The sequence below is a fragment of the Silurus aristotelis genome (genome assembly GCF_946808225.1).
Source record: "Silurus aristotelis genome assembly, chromosome: 1".
Lineage (NCBI taxonomy): Eukaryota > Metazoa > Chordata > Actinopteri > Siluriformes > Siluridae > Silurus > Silurus aristotelis.
This window is the reverse complement of record NC_139574.1, coordinates 14,199,680-14,216,998: the sequence shown is the minus strand read 5'-3', so window position 1 is coordinate 14,216,998 and position 17,319 is coordinate 14,199,680. Positions and strand designations below refer to the sequence as shown.

The window sequence follows — 17,319 nt, the reverse complement described above, 5'->3', positions numbered from 1 at the left end:
TACAACATCGCAGGTCTCACCACAGTCCTATAAACTTTCCCTTTCACTCTTGCAGATACTCTTCTGTCACAATTCACTCTTCTCCACTTACTTTACACTGCCTGCACTCTTTTCTTCATTTCTCACTGTCCATTACTTTGCACTGTTGACCCAGGTACCTAAACTCCTCCACCTTCACCACCTCATCTCCCTGCAACCGCACCACTCCCCTGCCTTCCCTCTCATTCACACACATATACTCTGTCTTACCCCTACGGACTTTCGTTCCCTTTTTCTCCAACTCTCTAAGCTCTTCTTCACTTGCTCCCTACTCTTAACACAAGCCACCATATATTATTGCACTTCTCTATGTTACAGTCACGTGGCTGAATGTCGCCCTGACGCGCGGTGATGACGTCAGCCTATGTTTGCCTAAACTGAAAAGCAGTGAATCGGCACAATCTATTGCAGTGCATTGGTGGGGTAGTAAACTCCACAAACACAGTTGATAGTAGAGGACATATTCATAATCATCAACAACGTCTCGTTGCTTGGTTATTCCTAGGCTCTGTGCGAAAATGGAGACATATTTAAAGGGGTGTCGGGACGCGCTGAAGGTAAGATCACGATGTGTATGTGTTGTTCACTTATGTAATGTCACTTGGTGGTCTTCACACCGCACACAGTTTTCTTTTCGTCGCACGGAAATAGGGTTGTGTAGGTATTAATATTAGGTGAGCGTGGAATAAAACCTGCTGAACATAATTCTGGAGAAGAAAAGTTGATCTTTGTACCCAACAAAGCAACGCTTAGGGTGTTACAAGTGGATGTATTACAACTTTTAATGCTGTATAAGTAGATCTGCCAGACTTTTCTCCAAGTAGCTGCTTTTCGGTCAAACAAACGTCTGCAAATTATCATTACATTTTTTGACAATGTACGCAATGCTTTCCCTCTTTCTTGTTTTCTTTTTCTTATTTATGTTTGATAACGCATCGTTGAATTCTGCTTCCGGGGGAGTAAAGTGTGTGGTCTGGTGATTAGACACATCTCTGTGGGTAGACACACCCACACAACCGCCCCCAGCACATACACACACACACACACACACACGGTTGGATCCCATTTCCCCAGGGGTTCTGAGATATATTTGTATTTTGTTGCAATGCTGGGAATCACAGCAGACAAATAAACGAATTGTATGTATTACTGGATTGCATTTATTATATATATATATCTTTAAATAAATGAATATTTGACCTGCCCACTTGTAATGAATATATTAACCCAAAGCTCAAAGGGTAAAAGACCAATACATAATGTGTCAGCTTGATGCCATTGTCTTGTGTTGATTAACGAATCTGTACTGTGTCCATCTATTTACTGATAACAGAAAATGAATAGTGGTTATTTCTCATGCATTTCAAAGCTGCACCCACTGTTGATTATTTACACAGGCTGAACAGAAATCTTTCGGATTGTGAAATCTGTGGTGAGTACAGAAAGTAGTCGGGTCAGATGTCAGTGGAGTACAAGATCTTGTCTGTATTTCTTATTTATATTTATTTATTTTATTTCGTTGTTCTTTGATATATGATAGATGGCTAAAAAATTGTGTACATCTAAGTATCACATTCACATGTACTTGTTGAACATAACATTATAAATGTATTCCACTTTTATTGTAATAATTGGCGTGTGGCTGTGGAGATGGATTATTCACTCGAGAGCATTAGCGTGGTCAGGGTTTGGGTTACTCACACTGGGAATATTTTTAAAGGTCAGGGCTTTGTGTAGGACACTTGAGCTTTTCCAGCCTTGACATAACATGTCTTCATAGACTTGGATTTGTGCACACAGGCACTGTCCAGCTGGAACCAGTTTGGGCTTTTTAGGTCCAGTGAAGCGAAATCTACATTCTGTCCAATATTGTGCTTCCGAATTTGTGGCAACACTTTGGGGAAGAACCATATAGTGGGTGTAAATTGTTCAAAAACTTTTGCTCATATTGTGTATATGACTCTTTTTGTATCATGTCATGTTCATTCTGTTTCGATTTTTAAAAAAAAGGGACTTTACGGTTTAATCATGGAAAACACGTTTACCAAGGTCTTAAATTTGAAATAATTTTCAATAAAAGTATGAAAGGTTTGAAAAAAACAAGACACCGACTGGTGACCCTGCGCAATGACTGTAACTTCCTAACATGCTGGGATATTCGAAGGATAGAATTACACCGTACTGTTATGTATATGCGACAAATAAAGGCTGCGGCTTCTACTGGGGACTGCTTGCACTTTGTACATGGTGGCTGCTAAAAGTGGGAATGCCTAGAGTATTTGCAATTAAATTTTATTTTGACTCAGCAGTACATTCTTTATACATCATCCTTATCCTTATAGTAGTGTAACCTTTTGCTTTTATTTGAACATATCTTTTTATTATCTAAATATCATTCAATATAGTTTTAAAATGGAAGACCATTGCATGAAGGATTATAAAGATCAGATTTTTTTTGTGCATTGAAACATACAGTGTGAATAGACATATGAAATGCATCAAAGAAATAAATTTTTTCACACTCCCACAGCTACTGTTTTGTTTTAAGATTATAAGCCCCAGCAATGTATGTTGTCATCAGTATAAAATCCAGTTTGCACAGGAGCAACTTAATACCCCCATATTTGTTAGATTTCTTGATAGGAATCGGTTGGTTGCCAAATACTGTCCAACATGCAGAACAAGGCCACAGTCTCTGAGAATAATGAGTTGTGAACACAGAATTTGGTCCAAGAAAATAAATACTACATAAATGTAAAAAGATCTTGTGCAAATGAATAGTCACATAGAGAAAAGCTTAACATCATATAGTCAGCCCCTGTACTCACAGGATTGAGTTCACATGGAAGTATGGATCTCAGACCTAATCACTTATTTGTTAAAAAAAAAAAAAAAAGAATCCCCCCTCCCTTAACATTTAATGGTTTGTCTTTTTGTGTAGCAGAAAATCTGACCAGAATTCTTTTCTTAGAGCCTACAATTAGAGATGCAGTGAGATGGATATAAACCAGTGAGTTTATTATATCAGTGTCTGAGGAACTGCCTCAACAAAATAATGCATTTTTAAATTAAACTCAATGTAAAATTTACGTCTGACCTTAAAATCCTTCTCATCAGATATTTAATGTTTAATGAGTGAATTTTGTTCATTGAAAATGCTTTTACTATTTGTTATTTATTTGTTCAGTAAACAATGGTTGGCCATTTCAAGCTACACTAATTGCAGGTTTTTGAGATCAAATTTATAATTCATTAATTCTTTTGTGCTTCTTTTAGGGTCACATAAGGAACAGCTTTGGGCAGCTCCATGTTGTCCTGGGGAATGAGGCATGTGATATTGACTCCATGGTATCAGCTCTGACTTTTGCCTATTTTCTGTCAAAGGTGAGAACGTCGGTAATTTATTCACTGATTGGGCACTTTATTGGTAACAGCTGTACACCTACTCATTGATGCAAATGGGATTTTTTTTTCCCTCACAAAAATCTCTGGAGTTTACTCAGAATAGTGCAATAAAGAAAAAAACCTCTCGTGAACAGTAGTTCTGTGTACAGAAATGTCTTGTAGATGAGAGGTTTAAAAGAAGTCCCACAGTAAAAATCTGCAGTAAGAGTATAATGCAATCATGTCAGCATGGGGCAGAATCGTAAGGTTTACAACGTCCATGCCCCAAAGAATGAAGATCACAAAGTTTGTTTTAGTTTAACTTGTGTTTTTATTAGTCTTGGTTTGGGATATTTTGACTTTTCATATTGAAGAAGAATATGTACCATGATTTTGCTATAATGAAGCTGGGAAATAATTGAAATCTCATTGTTTGGTTATTAGACCTTAGACTCTGGAAAAGCAGTAGTGCCTATGCTGAACATTCCAAGGGCAGAACTTCCCTTGCGCTCTGACAATACCTTTCTGCTGAGAGAGAGCGGCCTGTCGCAGGACTACTTGCTGTTCAGGGACGAGGTGGATTTGCACAGCCTGAAAAATCTGACCATCACATTAGTGGACCACAACGTTCTGCCAGAGTATGTTGTTGTTGATTTTTATTTTACACAATTAACTTTACAGTTGAATGTATTGTTTGAGGATGCAGTACTCTAACTGTATTTGTTAAATGTATGTATGCAGTGTTTTACACCTCAGCACCATGTTTGCTTTTGATTACTCAGAACATGTGGATTCATTTTCTATCAAAGTAGCCCTGACCGTAGTTTTGACCATAATGCACATAGATTTGGAATATTATTGTTTCTGTAGTAAAATCTTTAATAACTTATACTGGCAAATTAAATGTAAATATTTATTTGTCATATACATAACCACACACAGTATGACATGTATTGAAATGGGTCTAGAAAAATAAAATGTTAAAATTTCAAAAGTTGCAGCATAATACAATGTCATAAACAAGTTTAAAATGTGTAATTAGTAAGAAGAAAGTACTTGTATAGTGAGATATAGTGAGCTGTCATTTGTGTAAAGAATCAGAAGTCAATTTCCTAACTTTAACTCAGTCATTAAGAGAAAGAGACACTTTTGCATTGTCTTGGTAAACTACATTTTTAGTTTCTTTTTTTCAAAAGTGGAAAAAAGGGGGGAAAAAAATGATGATAGAACCACTGTTAACATCTGTTAGCATTTATAATCGATAGCTGGAACCTGTGTCCCAGATGTTCTACATCAAGTGGCACTATAGACAAATAATAAGTATGCCTTATTGTTTAATTAAACAATCAGCAAATGGCTGTAGAATAAGATGAATAAAACACTTTGCAATGTAATGTTGGAGTGGTAGTGGCCATGTTATAATATTATTAATTCCTTTTTTGTTTTGTTGTTTGGCCGTGACTGATATTATTTAGTTTTGCTTTGTGTGGCTGCCTGTACATTTGCAAATTAAATCCATCACAGCTACATCGATAATAAAACTGCAGTGAATAACATTGTATGAGCAAATAGTACAATCTCCTCTGTGCAGGGCTGACAGAACACTGGAAAATGCTGTGGTGGAAGTCATTGATCATCATCGTTTGGATAGAACTCTGTCTCCTTCCTGTCAAGTAACCACGGAGACTGTGGGTTCCTGTGCCACCTTGATTACAGAGCGCATAGTCCAGAAGGCACCTGATCTGCTGGACCAACAGGTGGCACAGCTCTTGTATGGTAAGAAGACTAACTTAAAATGGCCTGAACACAGTGAGCATTAATAAAATAAAGAAACTTGCTGAACAGTGCAAAGAATTAGCACAGAAAGTAGATAGGTAAAACAAAGTAGATGCCTCACTGACTTCAGTGCAAATAGCCAGATTGTTTGAGGCTCAGTAGTCATTAAACAGTATGGCTGATTAGCAGGCTCTATGGCAGCAATTTTCAACATGAATGGATGTACTCACAGCTCAGTCTGCTGTTTACTTAGTCTGAAATCAACAGCATGAGCTCAGAGTGCTTATCATGGACACAGACCAATTCCAAATAGACAAGTAACCACCAAAAATACGGATTTAATCTTATCATATGCACTTCATTTTATGGTTCTCTATAGTTCTTTGAGCTTAAATGTTGTGAAAGTAAATATATTTCCCAAAAGTATTTCTAATAATTGTATTAAATCATCTGTATTTTTTTTTGTGTGTGTTGTCAGGCACGATTATCACTGACTGTGTTAATATGGCACCTGAGGCTGGGAAAGTCACACCAAAAGACAGCCAGTATGTCATCCTTCTAGAGAGCCGCTTCCCTAAACTCCCTCCTCGGAGCATTCTCTTTCAGTCTCTACAGAACGCTATGTTTGATGTGTCAGGTATGTGCCAGGCATAAAACAAGTTTAAATGAGAAAATTGGTAACCAACATTTGGAATATTTAGAATTAGTCTCTTTCAAAGATGTTTTTTTTTTTTGTGGCAAGATTGAAGTGTTACCAGTTGTACAATGTCCACAATGTTGAAAGAAATATACGTTTGTGTCATGTGAAACAGGCCTTACTACAGAGCAAATGTTGTTAAAAGACATGAAGACTGTATCAGGAGGAGATCTGAGACTGGCCGTCAGTGTTATTTACATGACACTTGAGGTAATCGATTTCACACTGTTGCTTTTTGAATGTAGGCATACTGAATGCATTATAGATGTTGCTCTTCTTGTTAAAAAATAGTAATCTTGGGAGAATAAGTCATTAAAAATTTTGGTGGAAAATAATATACCATACAGTGAGTATGATTTTTATTGTGCTCTAAAATTTCAAACTATTTGCGGACTTTTCAAACATACATATAAAATACATATATTTAAAATATAAAATTGTAAATAAACTCCCATGATGATGTTTTATTGACAACTTAATGGCCTGCATTTTATACCCCCCAAAAAAGAAATAAAATAAAAAAAAATCTCTGTTTTTTTAGACATTTCTGCAACGAGAGTACCTGCAACAGGAGTTTTGTGAATTCTGTCATAAGCATAACTACAATGTGGTTGTGGCCATGACCATCTCTTTCATCGACAATAAGGAGCCTTTTAGGCAGATTGCTGTATACAGCTCCAGCACACGCAACAGGGATGAGGTACACTACAGCTCATTCAATTTAGACCACATAGCAGTTTCTCATACTACATCTCACCGTTTCTCATACATATATTTAACATTTAAAAGTAATGTTTTTATTTTTGTTTTGGTTTTTATCCTGAGTAAAAAAAAAATCATTGAGTCATTTGTTTGTTAAAATTCTTTTGTATTCTTTATTTTTGAGGCTTGCCAGCGACTAGAAAATCTCTGTGGCAGCAAAATAAAAGCAACACTTTCTATTCGGAAATCATCAGTATGGTTTCTGTCTGCCAGAACACTCTAAATTATGTCTTCATGTAGTATACAATTTGTGTAGTAGACAATTTATTTTATTTTGATTAGTCATCTTGTTTATTTTGCTGCATTTCTGGTTTTAGATAAAATCCATTATTTGTGAGGCAGTCTGGAAAACACATCTAATCTTTTTCACTGAAATAATGCATAAGTAATTATTTATTTATTCATTTTTTGGGGGGGTAGGAAAACAGTTTAACAAACAGGTTGGTCAGACTGCTAAAAAGATACCTAAAATCTTGCTATGCAAATGATTGTTAATGTCATGCCCCAAAAAGGGTTTTCCCAAAGCCACCATACATTTCTCTATATACATCTTTATACAATCTTACCCATCCATTGGGACAGCATGTATATATGAAAATGTTGGGATACTGTATTTTTCTTTCTTAATAGGTAATTAAAGCACTTGAAAAAGCCAGGAGCCCCCATCTGAATCTCACACCCATGAGCAGTCCATATACAGATTTGAAGGCCTATGTTCAGGGTAACGTACAGGCCTCACGTAAGAAGGTGTTACCCATCATTTCAGATTTCCTTAAAGACTTAGAGAGGAAAATGGAACAACTGGAGGACCTTGAGCTGGACGATGAGTGCTTGCAAGAGCAGGGGGACTCTCAGCAAGACAGTGAGGACACTGTAATGGAAGAAGACTCCGGTGTTCCCCCAACACCAATGAACAGTCTGGTCGAAGGCTGTCCATTGGACAATGGTCTTCCCAAAATCAATACAGACATGCTGGTGGAAAAGGTCAGCAAGATAATCAGTGAGGAGGATAATGATGGACCATGATGGTACACTAGTTTTATTACTGAACCTCATAGACAAGAAGTTGGCCATTGGAGAAAGGTGGTTGTTCTTGTACAGGTATGTACTGCATATACAGTTAGCCCAGGGCACGCAACAGGAAACTGCTTTTTTCTGACTGGAAAAGTACATAATCCTGGTATCTTAGACATGGTACTCCAATTATTAGAAGCTGTTCAATATGTCATGTTCTGCATTTGGACATAATTATCATGCATATTTGTTTGTATTATATAAAATTTTTAGTCCAGCTGCTTATGCCATGGGTTCTTCAGCAAGTTTATTAAGAAGCATTTCCTCAGGTTCTCTATATAAATCTGACAAGAGCATAAATGTAAAAGGTATAAGTGTTCAAAGTTTTAATAGTTTCAGTTTTACTGAATGCATTTCATTATAAGTGTATCTAATCATAATTGTTTCTATCTAAAGACTGCCTACACTTGCATTCCTTCATAAATAGCTTTATATGAATTAATCTATTAATTGGTTCATCATCAATCCTTAAATCCCTTTCACAGTTTCTTGGTTTTTTTAATTTATTTATTTGTTTTATTTGACTTTAAAAAATTATGTGCCATTTAGTATTCAACGAGATTAAAATCAGTTTAAATTGAGACCTGTACTGTTATGCATTTTGCTTGCACTTTTATTTCAGTGCATGAATAATATTAATATTGCTTACTCAGATGTGTTCTGCATCCACAAGATGATATTAGGAAGGCTTCAAAAGCATTTCTGATTTCTATGCCCTGATTCAGGTCATCAGGTGTTAGTCATGTCTGTGACAGTGCATTGATCTTGTTAAAATTATTTATTAATATCAATGCAACGAAAGCCAAGTCATCTCAAAAAGGTTGCATGCAAACATAAGCTTGTTTCGTGAAAATTTGCCTGCAGTCAGCTTCAGAGAGACTTTTCTACTTAAGACCAAAGAGTATCAATGCAAATTTCATCTGGTTCAGTATTCATATCTCCATAGTTAATTTATACAATTAATTTCAGTGTTACAAATATTAGGTACACTATGCAGGGATGATTCGTGTGTGTGTGTGTGTGTGTGTGTGTGTGATTTTGTATTTTCTTTTACTGTTTGACAGATGAAATATTCAGTGTATTTTTGTTTAAAATTAACCTAATAATAACCAGTATTATGAGTGTGCCAAGAAATCTAATTCTGGTATTATGTAAATCAAAATGAATTCTACTATTGATTGCATAGCGTATGTATGTCTAAGAGAATCAGGTTTATGATGCATCACAGGTGTTGTACTGGCAGCTTTTGGATAAACTGTATTTAATCAAGATATTTCATTGAAATTTTGATGTTTTCAATCTAAATGTCATGAAAGATGTTGACATGGGACATTGGTAAAAGATGTGTTTTTGTAGTCAGTATCAGCAGGTTCAATGTTATTCAATCACTGTGAATAATTTTGGCTTTTTATAAAGGACTTGGAAGGCAAAATGTACATTTCCGTTCGATGTTTTGTTCTACACAATTTTTATGGATGATCTCATCAGCCAACCATGTGGTAAGAAACAGCACAGAAATTATGCAGATACAGTATACTGAATGGTGTAAAAATTAAAAAACTAAAATATAAGCAGCAGTTTGGAAATCCCTTTGGGTGGAAATCCCATAAAGACAAGAAACATCAGAGGAAAAAAGCCAGATAGGTTCAAGCTGCTATGCTATGAGGAATAGTAACTCAAATTATTGCTATTTACATCCATGTTTATGCAAAAAAAGCATCTCAGCATGCAAAAGTTGATGTGGATGGCCCACACAAACAGAAGACTGCATTGGGGTTTACTCTCGTCAGCCATGAACTGAACAGTATAAAAAATAATTCACCTGAAAATGTGCATTACTATAGACTTTCTGTCTGACCAGTCTGGTCTTTCTCCTCTAATCACTTTCTTCAACAAGGTGTTTCAGGCTGCAGACCTCATAGGAGGGTTTCTTTTTACCATTTTGTGAAAACTCTACAGAGTGTTTTGTAAAAATCTCAGATCAGAAATACTTAAACCAGCACATGTCACAAATACGGTTCAAAAGACTAAAAGATTTTTGTCCCCATTCTAATGTTTGATGTGAACATTACCTGAAACTCTTGACATCTGTCTGCATCATGATTGGCTGATTAGATAACTGCATGAATGTTCAAGTTTACACGTTTCTTAGAAAGTAGATGGCGAGTGTGTATTTTATTTAGAATATCAATTAGCTATCTATCTGTCTAGTATCTCAAAAAAGATCAGACAGTTTATGAGCAATTTTACACAAACTGTATAATTCACATGAAGTGTATATGTAGTTTAAATGATGCTGGACAATCGTACACTGGTGTGTTAATCTTTATCTGCCTTTAATTTGTGGGCCTTTCTTAATTCAAAGATCTGCTGCAAATTCGAATGTGTTAAATAAAAAAATTGTTTGGTGTTTAAATTGCAGAGGAATGAATAGAGGGTCGGCTGACAATAAGAACGTAGTAAAGTGCTAAAATGGTTTAAAATTGTTTTTGTTTTGCTTATTTTTGCCTTTATATTTTAATACTAATAAATATGTAATGTCTGTTGCCAGTGGCATGACGGCAAAATCCAAACCCTTCAACTTCAACACTACAAATAAAAGACAGAATAGGATTTTTAAGGCTACTATACAAAAATTCAGTAATCATGAATTTCAATAAAAGCACAGTTCAGGAAAAAAGGAAATCTGTATTCACTTTTTTTTTTTATATCTAAAACCTCTACAAGAAAGTGTCATGTCAAGTGACTTGGAGGCAATACTATTTAGTTTACCATACAAACTGTTTTGTAACAGTGGAAAGTAGTATGAAGTAAGGCAATACATTTGGTACATTGTCACTTGATTGAAAAACTTAACTTTTCGTTTTAGTCACTTGTGTCTACATGCTTGCATGGAACAAATATATATAAAAAAAAAAGACATGCACAAAAAGCAAAACATTGCATGGACACTGATGATAGATGTTCTCTATTTGAACATCACTTAAAAGCTTCTTTTGTGAGTCAGGAACATTTTACTGCCCTTTTTTTGCAGTAAAATGAAAACGAAAGGCAACAGTGAAAACCCTCCAAATTAGGGCAAGCTGAGCAATAGTGACTCAACTGTCACAAAAAAAATAGGCAAAAGGGGATGGGCAGAAAACTGAGTACTGGGAAGGAACAGAAATCTCATGCAAGAAAAATAGTATTAAGTGCAGATGCATTTTTCAGTCCTGCTCCCACAAACAAATGTTATTTGCTCCTGTCCGTAATATGTAAGTTTTTTGCCCGCTTGCAAAATCGTGCAGGTAAAAATAAATTCATATGTGTATGTTTCACTTAGTTTCCTTTTGAATATGAATGAAAAAGAAACCGGAAAATAAAAAAAGTTACTGTTTTTTACGAGTTCGTCTTTTTGTGTAAATGAACATGAACAAGGAACCCTTCAAAACATAAAACATCAACTTAAACAATATCTTATATAAAAAAAAGACAATGTTTTGTGTGTTCCTTTCTTTAATAATGAAGTAATGTCTGTAGCACCCAGTGTTCTAGTAGCTACATGAACCACGTGACAGTTCGCATCCGACCTGTAAACTGTTTTATTTTCTTTTTGGTTGCCAGATAAGAAATGAGTTTATTAGTGGGACAGCGCATGTAAAATACAAATGAAATCATTAATAAAATGCATAATTATTTGTATTAGATTCTTTTGGACAATTATTCTATCTTATGTCTCATATTTATACATCACCAAAGTTTAGATAAGTTTATATAAGTGCTTTCAGTAAATGCATATAAAATAAATCAATAGTACTATGTAATTAATATTGTACAATATTATTTCATGTGCTTAATTCATGTCACGTGTTTGACACTTTTGTTTTGCTCTTTCAAAGTCTCTAAAGTTAGAACAGCACCTTTTGTACACCGTGTTGCTTCTCTGCAGTGTGCAGTTGAGAATGTGCAGCAAGTGATTGTTTTGACAAAAAACATTTTCCACATGTGTTACAACTGAATTTATATTTAGTGTTTTGTTGCGATTTGCGTGTGTGCATCCACTCGTGTCGTCTAAAAGCACTTGGATCAGCAAATGACTTTGGGCAGTGAGCGCACATATAGGGTTTTAGACCAGAGTGAATGTTGTAGTGGATATCTAGGTTAAATTTCTTGGCAAAACTCTTTCCACACTGGGCACACATGAACGGCTTCTCTCCAGTGTGCAATCTGTAGTGGGAAGCCAGCGAATTTTTGGTTGAAAGATTTTTCCCACATATATTACAAACGTTTCCTTTCTCAGACAGTAGAGAAATCGGGGTTATTTTAGAAAAGTTTAAATGTTTAGCAGTTTTAGGTGCCACTGCTGAACTGAAATCTTTGCCCAAATGCAGAGCCATTCTGTGGTCTGAGTTTGTGAAGGCTGATTGATTTTCTCTAAGCAGATGGGTGGAATTCGGCTCTAGATCAGGTGTCCATAAACAGGAGACGTCGAACTGCTGCTCCTCTTCTCTTCTGTATTGAGGACTTTCAGCTGCACACACTTCATCCAGCAGCACACACTTTTCACTCTGATTTGAACAGTGTAAGCCAACCTCCATCCTGCACTCCGAGGATTGGAGAACAGGTTGAGACTTCTCTGATTCAGTTTTGAATTCATTACCGAGCACATAAAATCCACCATTTAGTTCTGTATCTAGATGGAGGAAAAACAAATATTTACTACAAATGTGGCTGAGGAAGAAGCAGCTTTAGTCAATGATTTGATTCCAATTAACATTTTTACAAGAGCAAATAAATATTATTTGTAGTTTTGTTGTACAGTGGGTCACTTACCATCTAGCTTTTGCTCTTCACTTTCCCTATCAGATCTTTCTTTCATTTCTGCTGGTGTATGGTTCCATCTCTGCAGTAGAACAAACACAAAATCCATAGCAGATTCAACCTCTCAGTTTAACCTCCTGAAGTCAGTGTTACCATAACGTCCTAAAGTAAAGTACCGAAAGCTCTTTCTAAAGTCTGTAATGTTCTTCAGTTTAGAAGTGCAGTTAAAAGATTTTGTTTCAAACTCCATGTATCAAATGAAACACATTTTACTATTAATCACAATCTTTAGCCAAATGGAAATTTATATCTATTTTTAGTAACTAATAATAATTAATATAATTCTGAAAATCACTGGGGAAAAATGTATGCTATAAAAATCTTTGCCTAACTGACCTGTTCATTCTTTAAAAGCTGCTAATGTGTGATTTGTACTGTGTGTGTGAGTACTGTTTAATCTGTAGGCTTGTCATTTTTTTATTGTCCTCTGTCTTGCCAAATATGAAAATGATTACCAGGTGTGGTCTTTTGGCTGGTGCAGAATCAGTCGCAGAACAGTTTCTTTTCATGGAGTCTGTAGGACAAACACAATCAATTACTAAATGACTGCTATATCTCCATTTCACCAAAAGGATAGATAATGTTGACACATTTGGTCTAAAATTTCTGGTTAAGAGACAACTGATTATATATATGATTATTTATATATATATATATATATATATATATATATATATATATATATATATATATATATATATATATATATATATATATATATATATATATATAAATAATCATGAATATATATATATAGCCTCTTCAGGAGCGTTTACTCTTCGGGTTATTCATATGACCACATATACACCTCATAAACGCAGAAGGTGATTTAATTTGTTTAGATAAACGTGCATTTTTTTTTTTTGTACCTCTGTAAAAAATGTTGTTTGTTTTCACAATTAGGTCACAAGTTCAGCGAAGAAGCGACACGTTTCTGCACTTGGGTATTTGACTTAATAATATACATATGCTTGTATACATTTGAGTTGGTTTAAAATACCAGATAACACTACATGATTTAGATAGGTAAAGTTTAAAACTATTTCATTAGATTAAAGATAGTTTAACGTTAAGTTGAAAAACCAAAAGAAAGAGTGACAGACAGTACCTGGTAAAAAGATGGAGTGATACAAGTAGAAAGTCAGATAAAGTGATAGATTTTCACAAGTAGACAATGTTATTGGTATAAAAAAAGGAGGTAGACAGTGGCAGATGGATAAAAATATGGAGAAAGTGTGTGTGTGTGTGCGTGTGTGTGTGTGTGTGTAAATGGTACCTTAATTGAGAGAGAGGGAAAAAGTGTGTCTCACTGATAGAGATATAGATGAAGTAAGAGTCTGTTACAGGTGGGAGGGAGAAGGGGCTTCAAGTCATGAGCATGCAGGTGTGTGCTAGTTTTGTCTGAATCAAAAACATTGCAAGACTCTGAACATTCCCTCAATGTAAGTATATGGGACGTTGTGATTATACTTGTTCGTCCACTACAGGAAAATCAAAAGTCTAAGGACTGATAAGATTATGAGAAGATGCAGTGCTACAGCAGCTTCCAGTACTATAATATATTAAATTATAATTTAAACAGAAGGCCAAAAAACAATGTGTTATTTGTCTGTATGTTTATTGACAAAATGAACAGTCTGTAGCACAAAGATGTTAAATCTGAATATCTCTATGCCTCTGTAGGTGCTTCTTAAGGTTGCTGTTACGGGAGAAGGTGAGCTCACAATAAGGACACTGTTTTGGCACGGTGTGTGTCTTTTCTCTGTGTGAATACAAGGTTTGTTTAGTAGGAAACTCCTGGTCACAGTCCTTGCACTTTTCCAAGTCCCTTTTGTGGTGACTTATGTGTTTTAACAGGCCACTTTTACTTCCAAAAGTCTTCCTGCACACATCACAAGCGTGCTTGAAGCCAGTGTGCATGTTAAGATGTCTTGAAAAGACAACTTTATTATGAAATATCCTATGACATTTATGGCATTTGAATTTTTGCTCATGCCACTCCAGATGACTTTTGAGGCATCCCACTTCCTTAACACAAATGTGACAAAACGGAGTCTTCTCTCTTTGTTCTGTGAAAAGCAGGAGGGATTATTGCTCTGTAGAAAACACCTATAGACGTAAAGCTGGTATACAGACAGAGGAAATAACGGTTTACCTTCCTGTGACGAGGGCGGCCATAGTTGTGCTCTCACAGCTAAATCTGGAATAACAAATTCAACGCACGAAATCAGATATGCTCAACGGTAATGGAACATTTATGTAGTGAAAATACTGTTGATATTAAAACAGCAAGATACAATCCAGTGTAAAGTGTGAATGTTTTTCATTAATAGCCTTGATCAGCATTTTTATTACTTGAAAATCCGAACAAAGTTTTAATGAAAAAAAAAAGTGTTAATAGATAAATGAATGTATATTGTCATTTTACCTTCTGTAGAGGTTCCTGCTAACACTGTGCAGCCCGAATCTGCGTAAGATGATAAATAAATTCATTAGTAAGTCCAAAAGTAAACATTGAGTTATTGAATTATTGTGTAGCTAAAACTGATTTATTCATGACCAATAAAAACCCATAGAATATCATCATGCTGTATAAGCAGCTCATCTTTAGCATGTTTTATAGCAAAACTAACGATTTATAATTGTTGGATGGGTGATATCACATTGGTTTGGTTATAAAACGTGTTACAGATGATCAGATCCAACATGGCATATTCCATGGGTTTTATGGTTAATGAATAATTCGGTTTATTAAAATGTAGAGAACGACAAATACAAATCAGGCCTGTGATGTTTTACAACGCAGACTATAGCACAATATAGGATTAGTCTCAGATACATTATATGGCTGAAGGTTTGTGGATTCGTCGATGTGGAACAGATTTGGGCCCTTTAGATCATGTAAAAAGGAATTTGCACAGACTTGTACATGTGTTTCCAACTAAATCGAAAAAGCCCATCTGATTTATTCCTCGAGCTTCAACTGTCTAGTTCACTGACTAACAGGAGTGGAGCCCAATACGATCTGCTGATGCTGTAACTTCTCATCCATCTCATGGGTACATCTCTCATGTATACCCAGATGTTTTTCTGTTCACCACAGCTGTACTGGGTTATTTGAATTACGATCTCTATCTTGGCACTTCACATCCATGACATTTTTTCCCCGCATTTTCATGTTTGAAGTCTACATTAGTTAAAGGTTTGGACTTGTCAAAAGCAATGTTGCTGAGACTGAAACTGGTCACATGAAGTGGAGCGTCTGATCAGATTAGGCGCCTTCACAATCAAGTGCACTTGCAAAGACATTTAGGATACCGCCACAATCTCAAAAGACTGTAGAACCCGGGTGTAAACTGGATCTCCTCTATATGGTGCTTTTATGCAGATACACCATGTGTGTTATAATGTTTATTACACTAACCGTCTGTATCTCTCACTTCAACCCCGTCATCTTTCTCCTGTTTGGTCGTTGTGTTTTCCGCCTCCGGTTCAACTGCTGGCTGGTGCTTTTCCTGCTCCATCATCTGCAGCTTTTGCCTTAAATCTTCGTTCTCCTTTTTGCTTCTTGCTATTTCCGTGTGCAGGGATTTGAACCAGCTCTCGGCCAGCGCGCAGATGTCGGACACCGCGGTTTTCAGGAGCACATCCATCACAGCGGTCAGCTGAACGTGAAAATGGGAGTCGACCATGTTCATCTCCTGTAGAGACTCCACGCTATAAGAACCTATAATTAATTCTCATTTACCTCTTAGCTTAAAAAAAAACCCCTTTCGACTCGCTTTAGGCTCACATACTTCAACACTACAAAGTATGCTTGCTAATATAGTACACAATGATGCTGCTGCGCCATACTGTTCAGTGCGCTAGTGTGTGATTAGGATCAGTCCCAAAATAACACGACACTATTAATAACGCCTGCTACAAAAGGATTTGATTAGTTACTTCATGCCCTAAGTAGTGCACGAATGTAGGGTAGTGATAGTCTTTTTAGTTTAACTGAAGAGCACAACTTCCGGTATGTAGGTCGTGCTTCGATTATATCAACTTTTAAAGAAACCACTGCCCTCTTCTGGACAGACTGAGAAACGCATCTGGACAGAGTTAACATGTTTATGCAAGCTGTGAAATTGTCATGCAATATTGTGGTGGATCTATAATAAATTATTAATGATATTAGCAAGTATAATGTTCAAGTCATGTACACATGAGACCTTAATGAGCTTTACATATATTTAGCTCTTTTATGCAGTTTACCTTCTTAAACTAAAACATTTACAATGTTCCATCTCAGAGTTTTTCTTGTCACAATCACCACTGGCTTGCTCAATAGGGATAAACATAAAATTATAAGGAACAAACTTTATGACCTCTCCAACTCTGTAAAACTGCTTTAAGACAACGTCTATTGTTTAAAGCATTCTACAATTGAAAAATAATTAGTGGTATTTACTGTAATTACTTATTGTCAAAGTATCCTGATTGTTTCATGAAAACATCCTTGTGGGACCCGGTATGGTGGCACGCATTACATATGACTGTGGTATAAAGATGACTGGGGTAGCTTTACTATGACTATAACTATGACTATTGTAGCTTTACATGAAGAACAAAAAGAGCTCTGTCATAATCCTACTTGTATATTAGAAGTCATAATGTACATGCTAATAAGGAACCAAAACAAAAGAAATCCTGTAGTGTGAATAGCTTAACTTTAGAATGTTATT

At 35.8% G+C, this 17,319-nt stretch overlaps 2 protein-coding genes across 8 annotated transcripts; one reads left to right on the top strand and one right to left on the bottom strand.

The window, feature by feature from the left end:
* Positions 1-377: 377 nt before the first annotated feature.
* On the top strand, positions 378-10,412 carry prune (prune exopolyphosphatase). Of its 5 annotated transcripts, XM_083547378.1 has the most exons (9): positions 632-1,037; positions 1,437-1,471; positions 3,316-3,423; positions 3,868-4,061; positions 5,015-5,199; positions 5,678-5,836; positions 6,012-6,106; positions 6,438-6,596; positions 7,289-10,412. In XM_083547378.1, the coding sequence occupies exons 3-9, from the start codon at positions 3,385-3,387 to the stop codon at positions 7,682-7,684; spliced, it is 1,227 nt and encodes a 408-aa protein (XP_083403504.1). In that variant the 5' UTR covers positions 632-1,037; positions 1,437-1,471; positions 3,316-3,384; the 3' UTR covers positions 7,685-10,412. The 5 variants fall into 5 exon arrangements, with proteins under 5 accessions (XP_083403501.1, XP_083403503.1, XP_083403504.1 ...); XM_083547375.1 differs by lacking the exons at positions 632-1,037; positions 1,437-1,471 and adding an exon at positions 378-596; XM_083547377.1 differs by lacking the exon at positions 1,437-1,471 and having other exon boundaries at positions 378-1,037.
* An 825-nt stretch (positions 10,413-11,237) lies between these two features.
* Positions 11,238-16,619, bottom strand: LOC310729448 (uncharacterized protein). Of its 3 annotated transcripts, XM_083547618.1 has the most exons (6): positions 16,017-16,618; positions 15,021-15,059; positions 14,748-14,792; positions 13,048-13,106; positions 12,545-12,614; positions 11,242-12,404 (listed from the first exon to the last, which is right to left on the bottom strand). In XM_083547618.1, the coding sequence occupies exons 1-6, from the start codon at positions 16,288-16,290 to the stop codon at positions 11,620-11,622; spliced, it is 1,272 nt and encodes a 423-aa protein (XP_083403744.1). In that variant the 5' UTR covers positions 16,291-16,618; the 3' UTR covers positions 11,242-11,619. The 3 variants fall into 3 exon arrangements, with proteins under 3 accessions (XP_083403745.1, XP_083403744.1, XP_083403746.1); XM_083547619.1 differs by lacking the exons at positions 14,748-14,792; positions 15,021-15,059; positions 16,017-16,618 and adding an exon at positions 13,869-14,090 and having other exon boundaries at positions 11,238-12,404; XM_083547620.1 differs by lacking the exons at positions 11,242-12,404; positions 12,545-12,614; positions 13,048-13,106 and adding an exon at positions 14,194-14,661 and having other exon boundaries at positions 16,017-16,619.
* Positions 16,620-17,319: the final 700 nt, after the last annotated feature.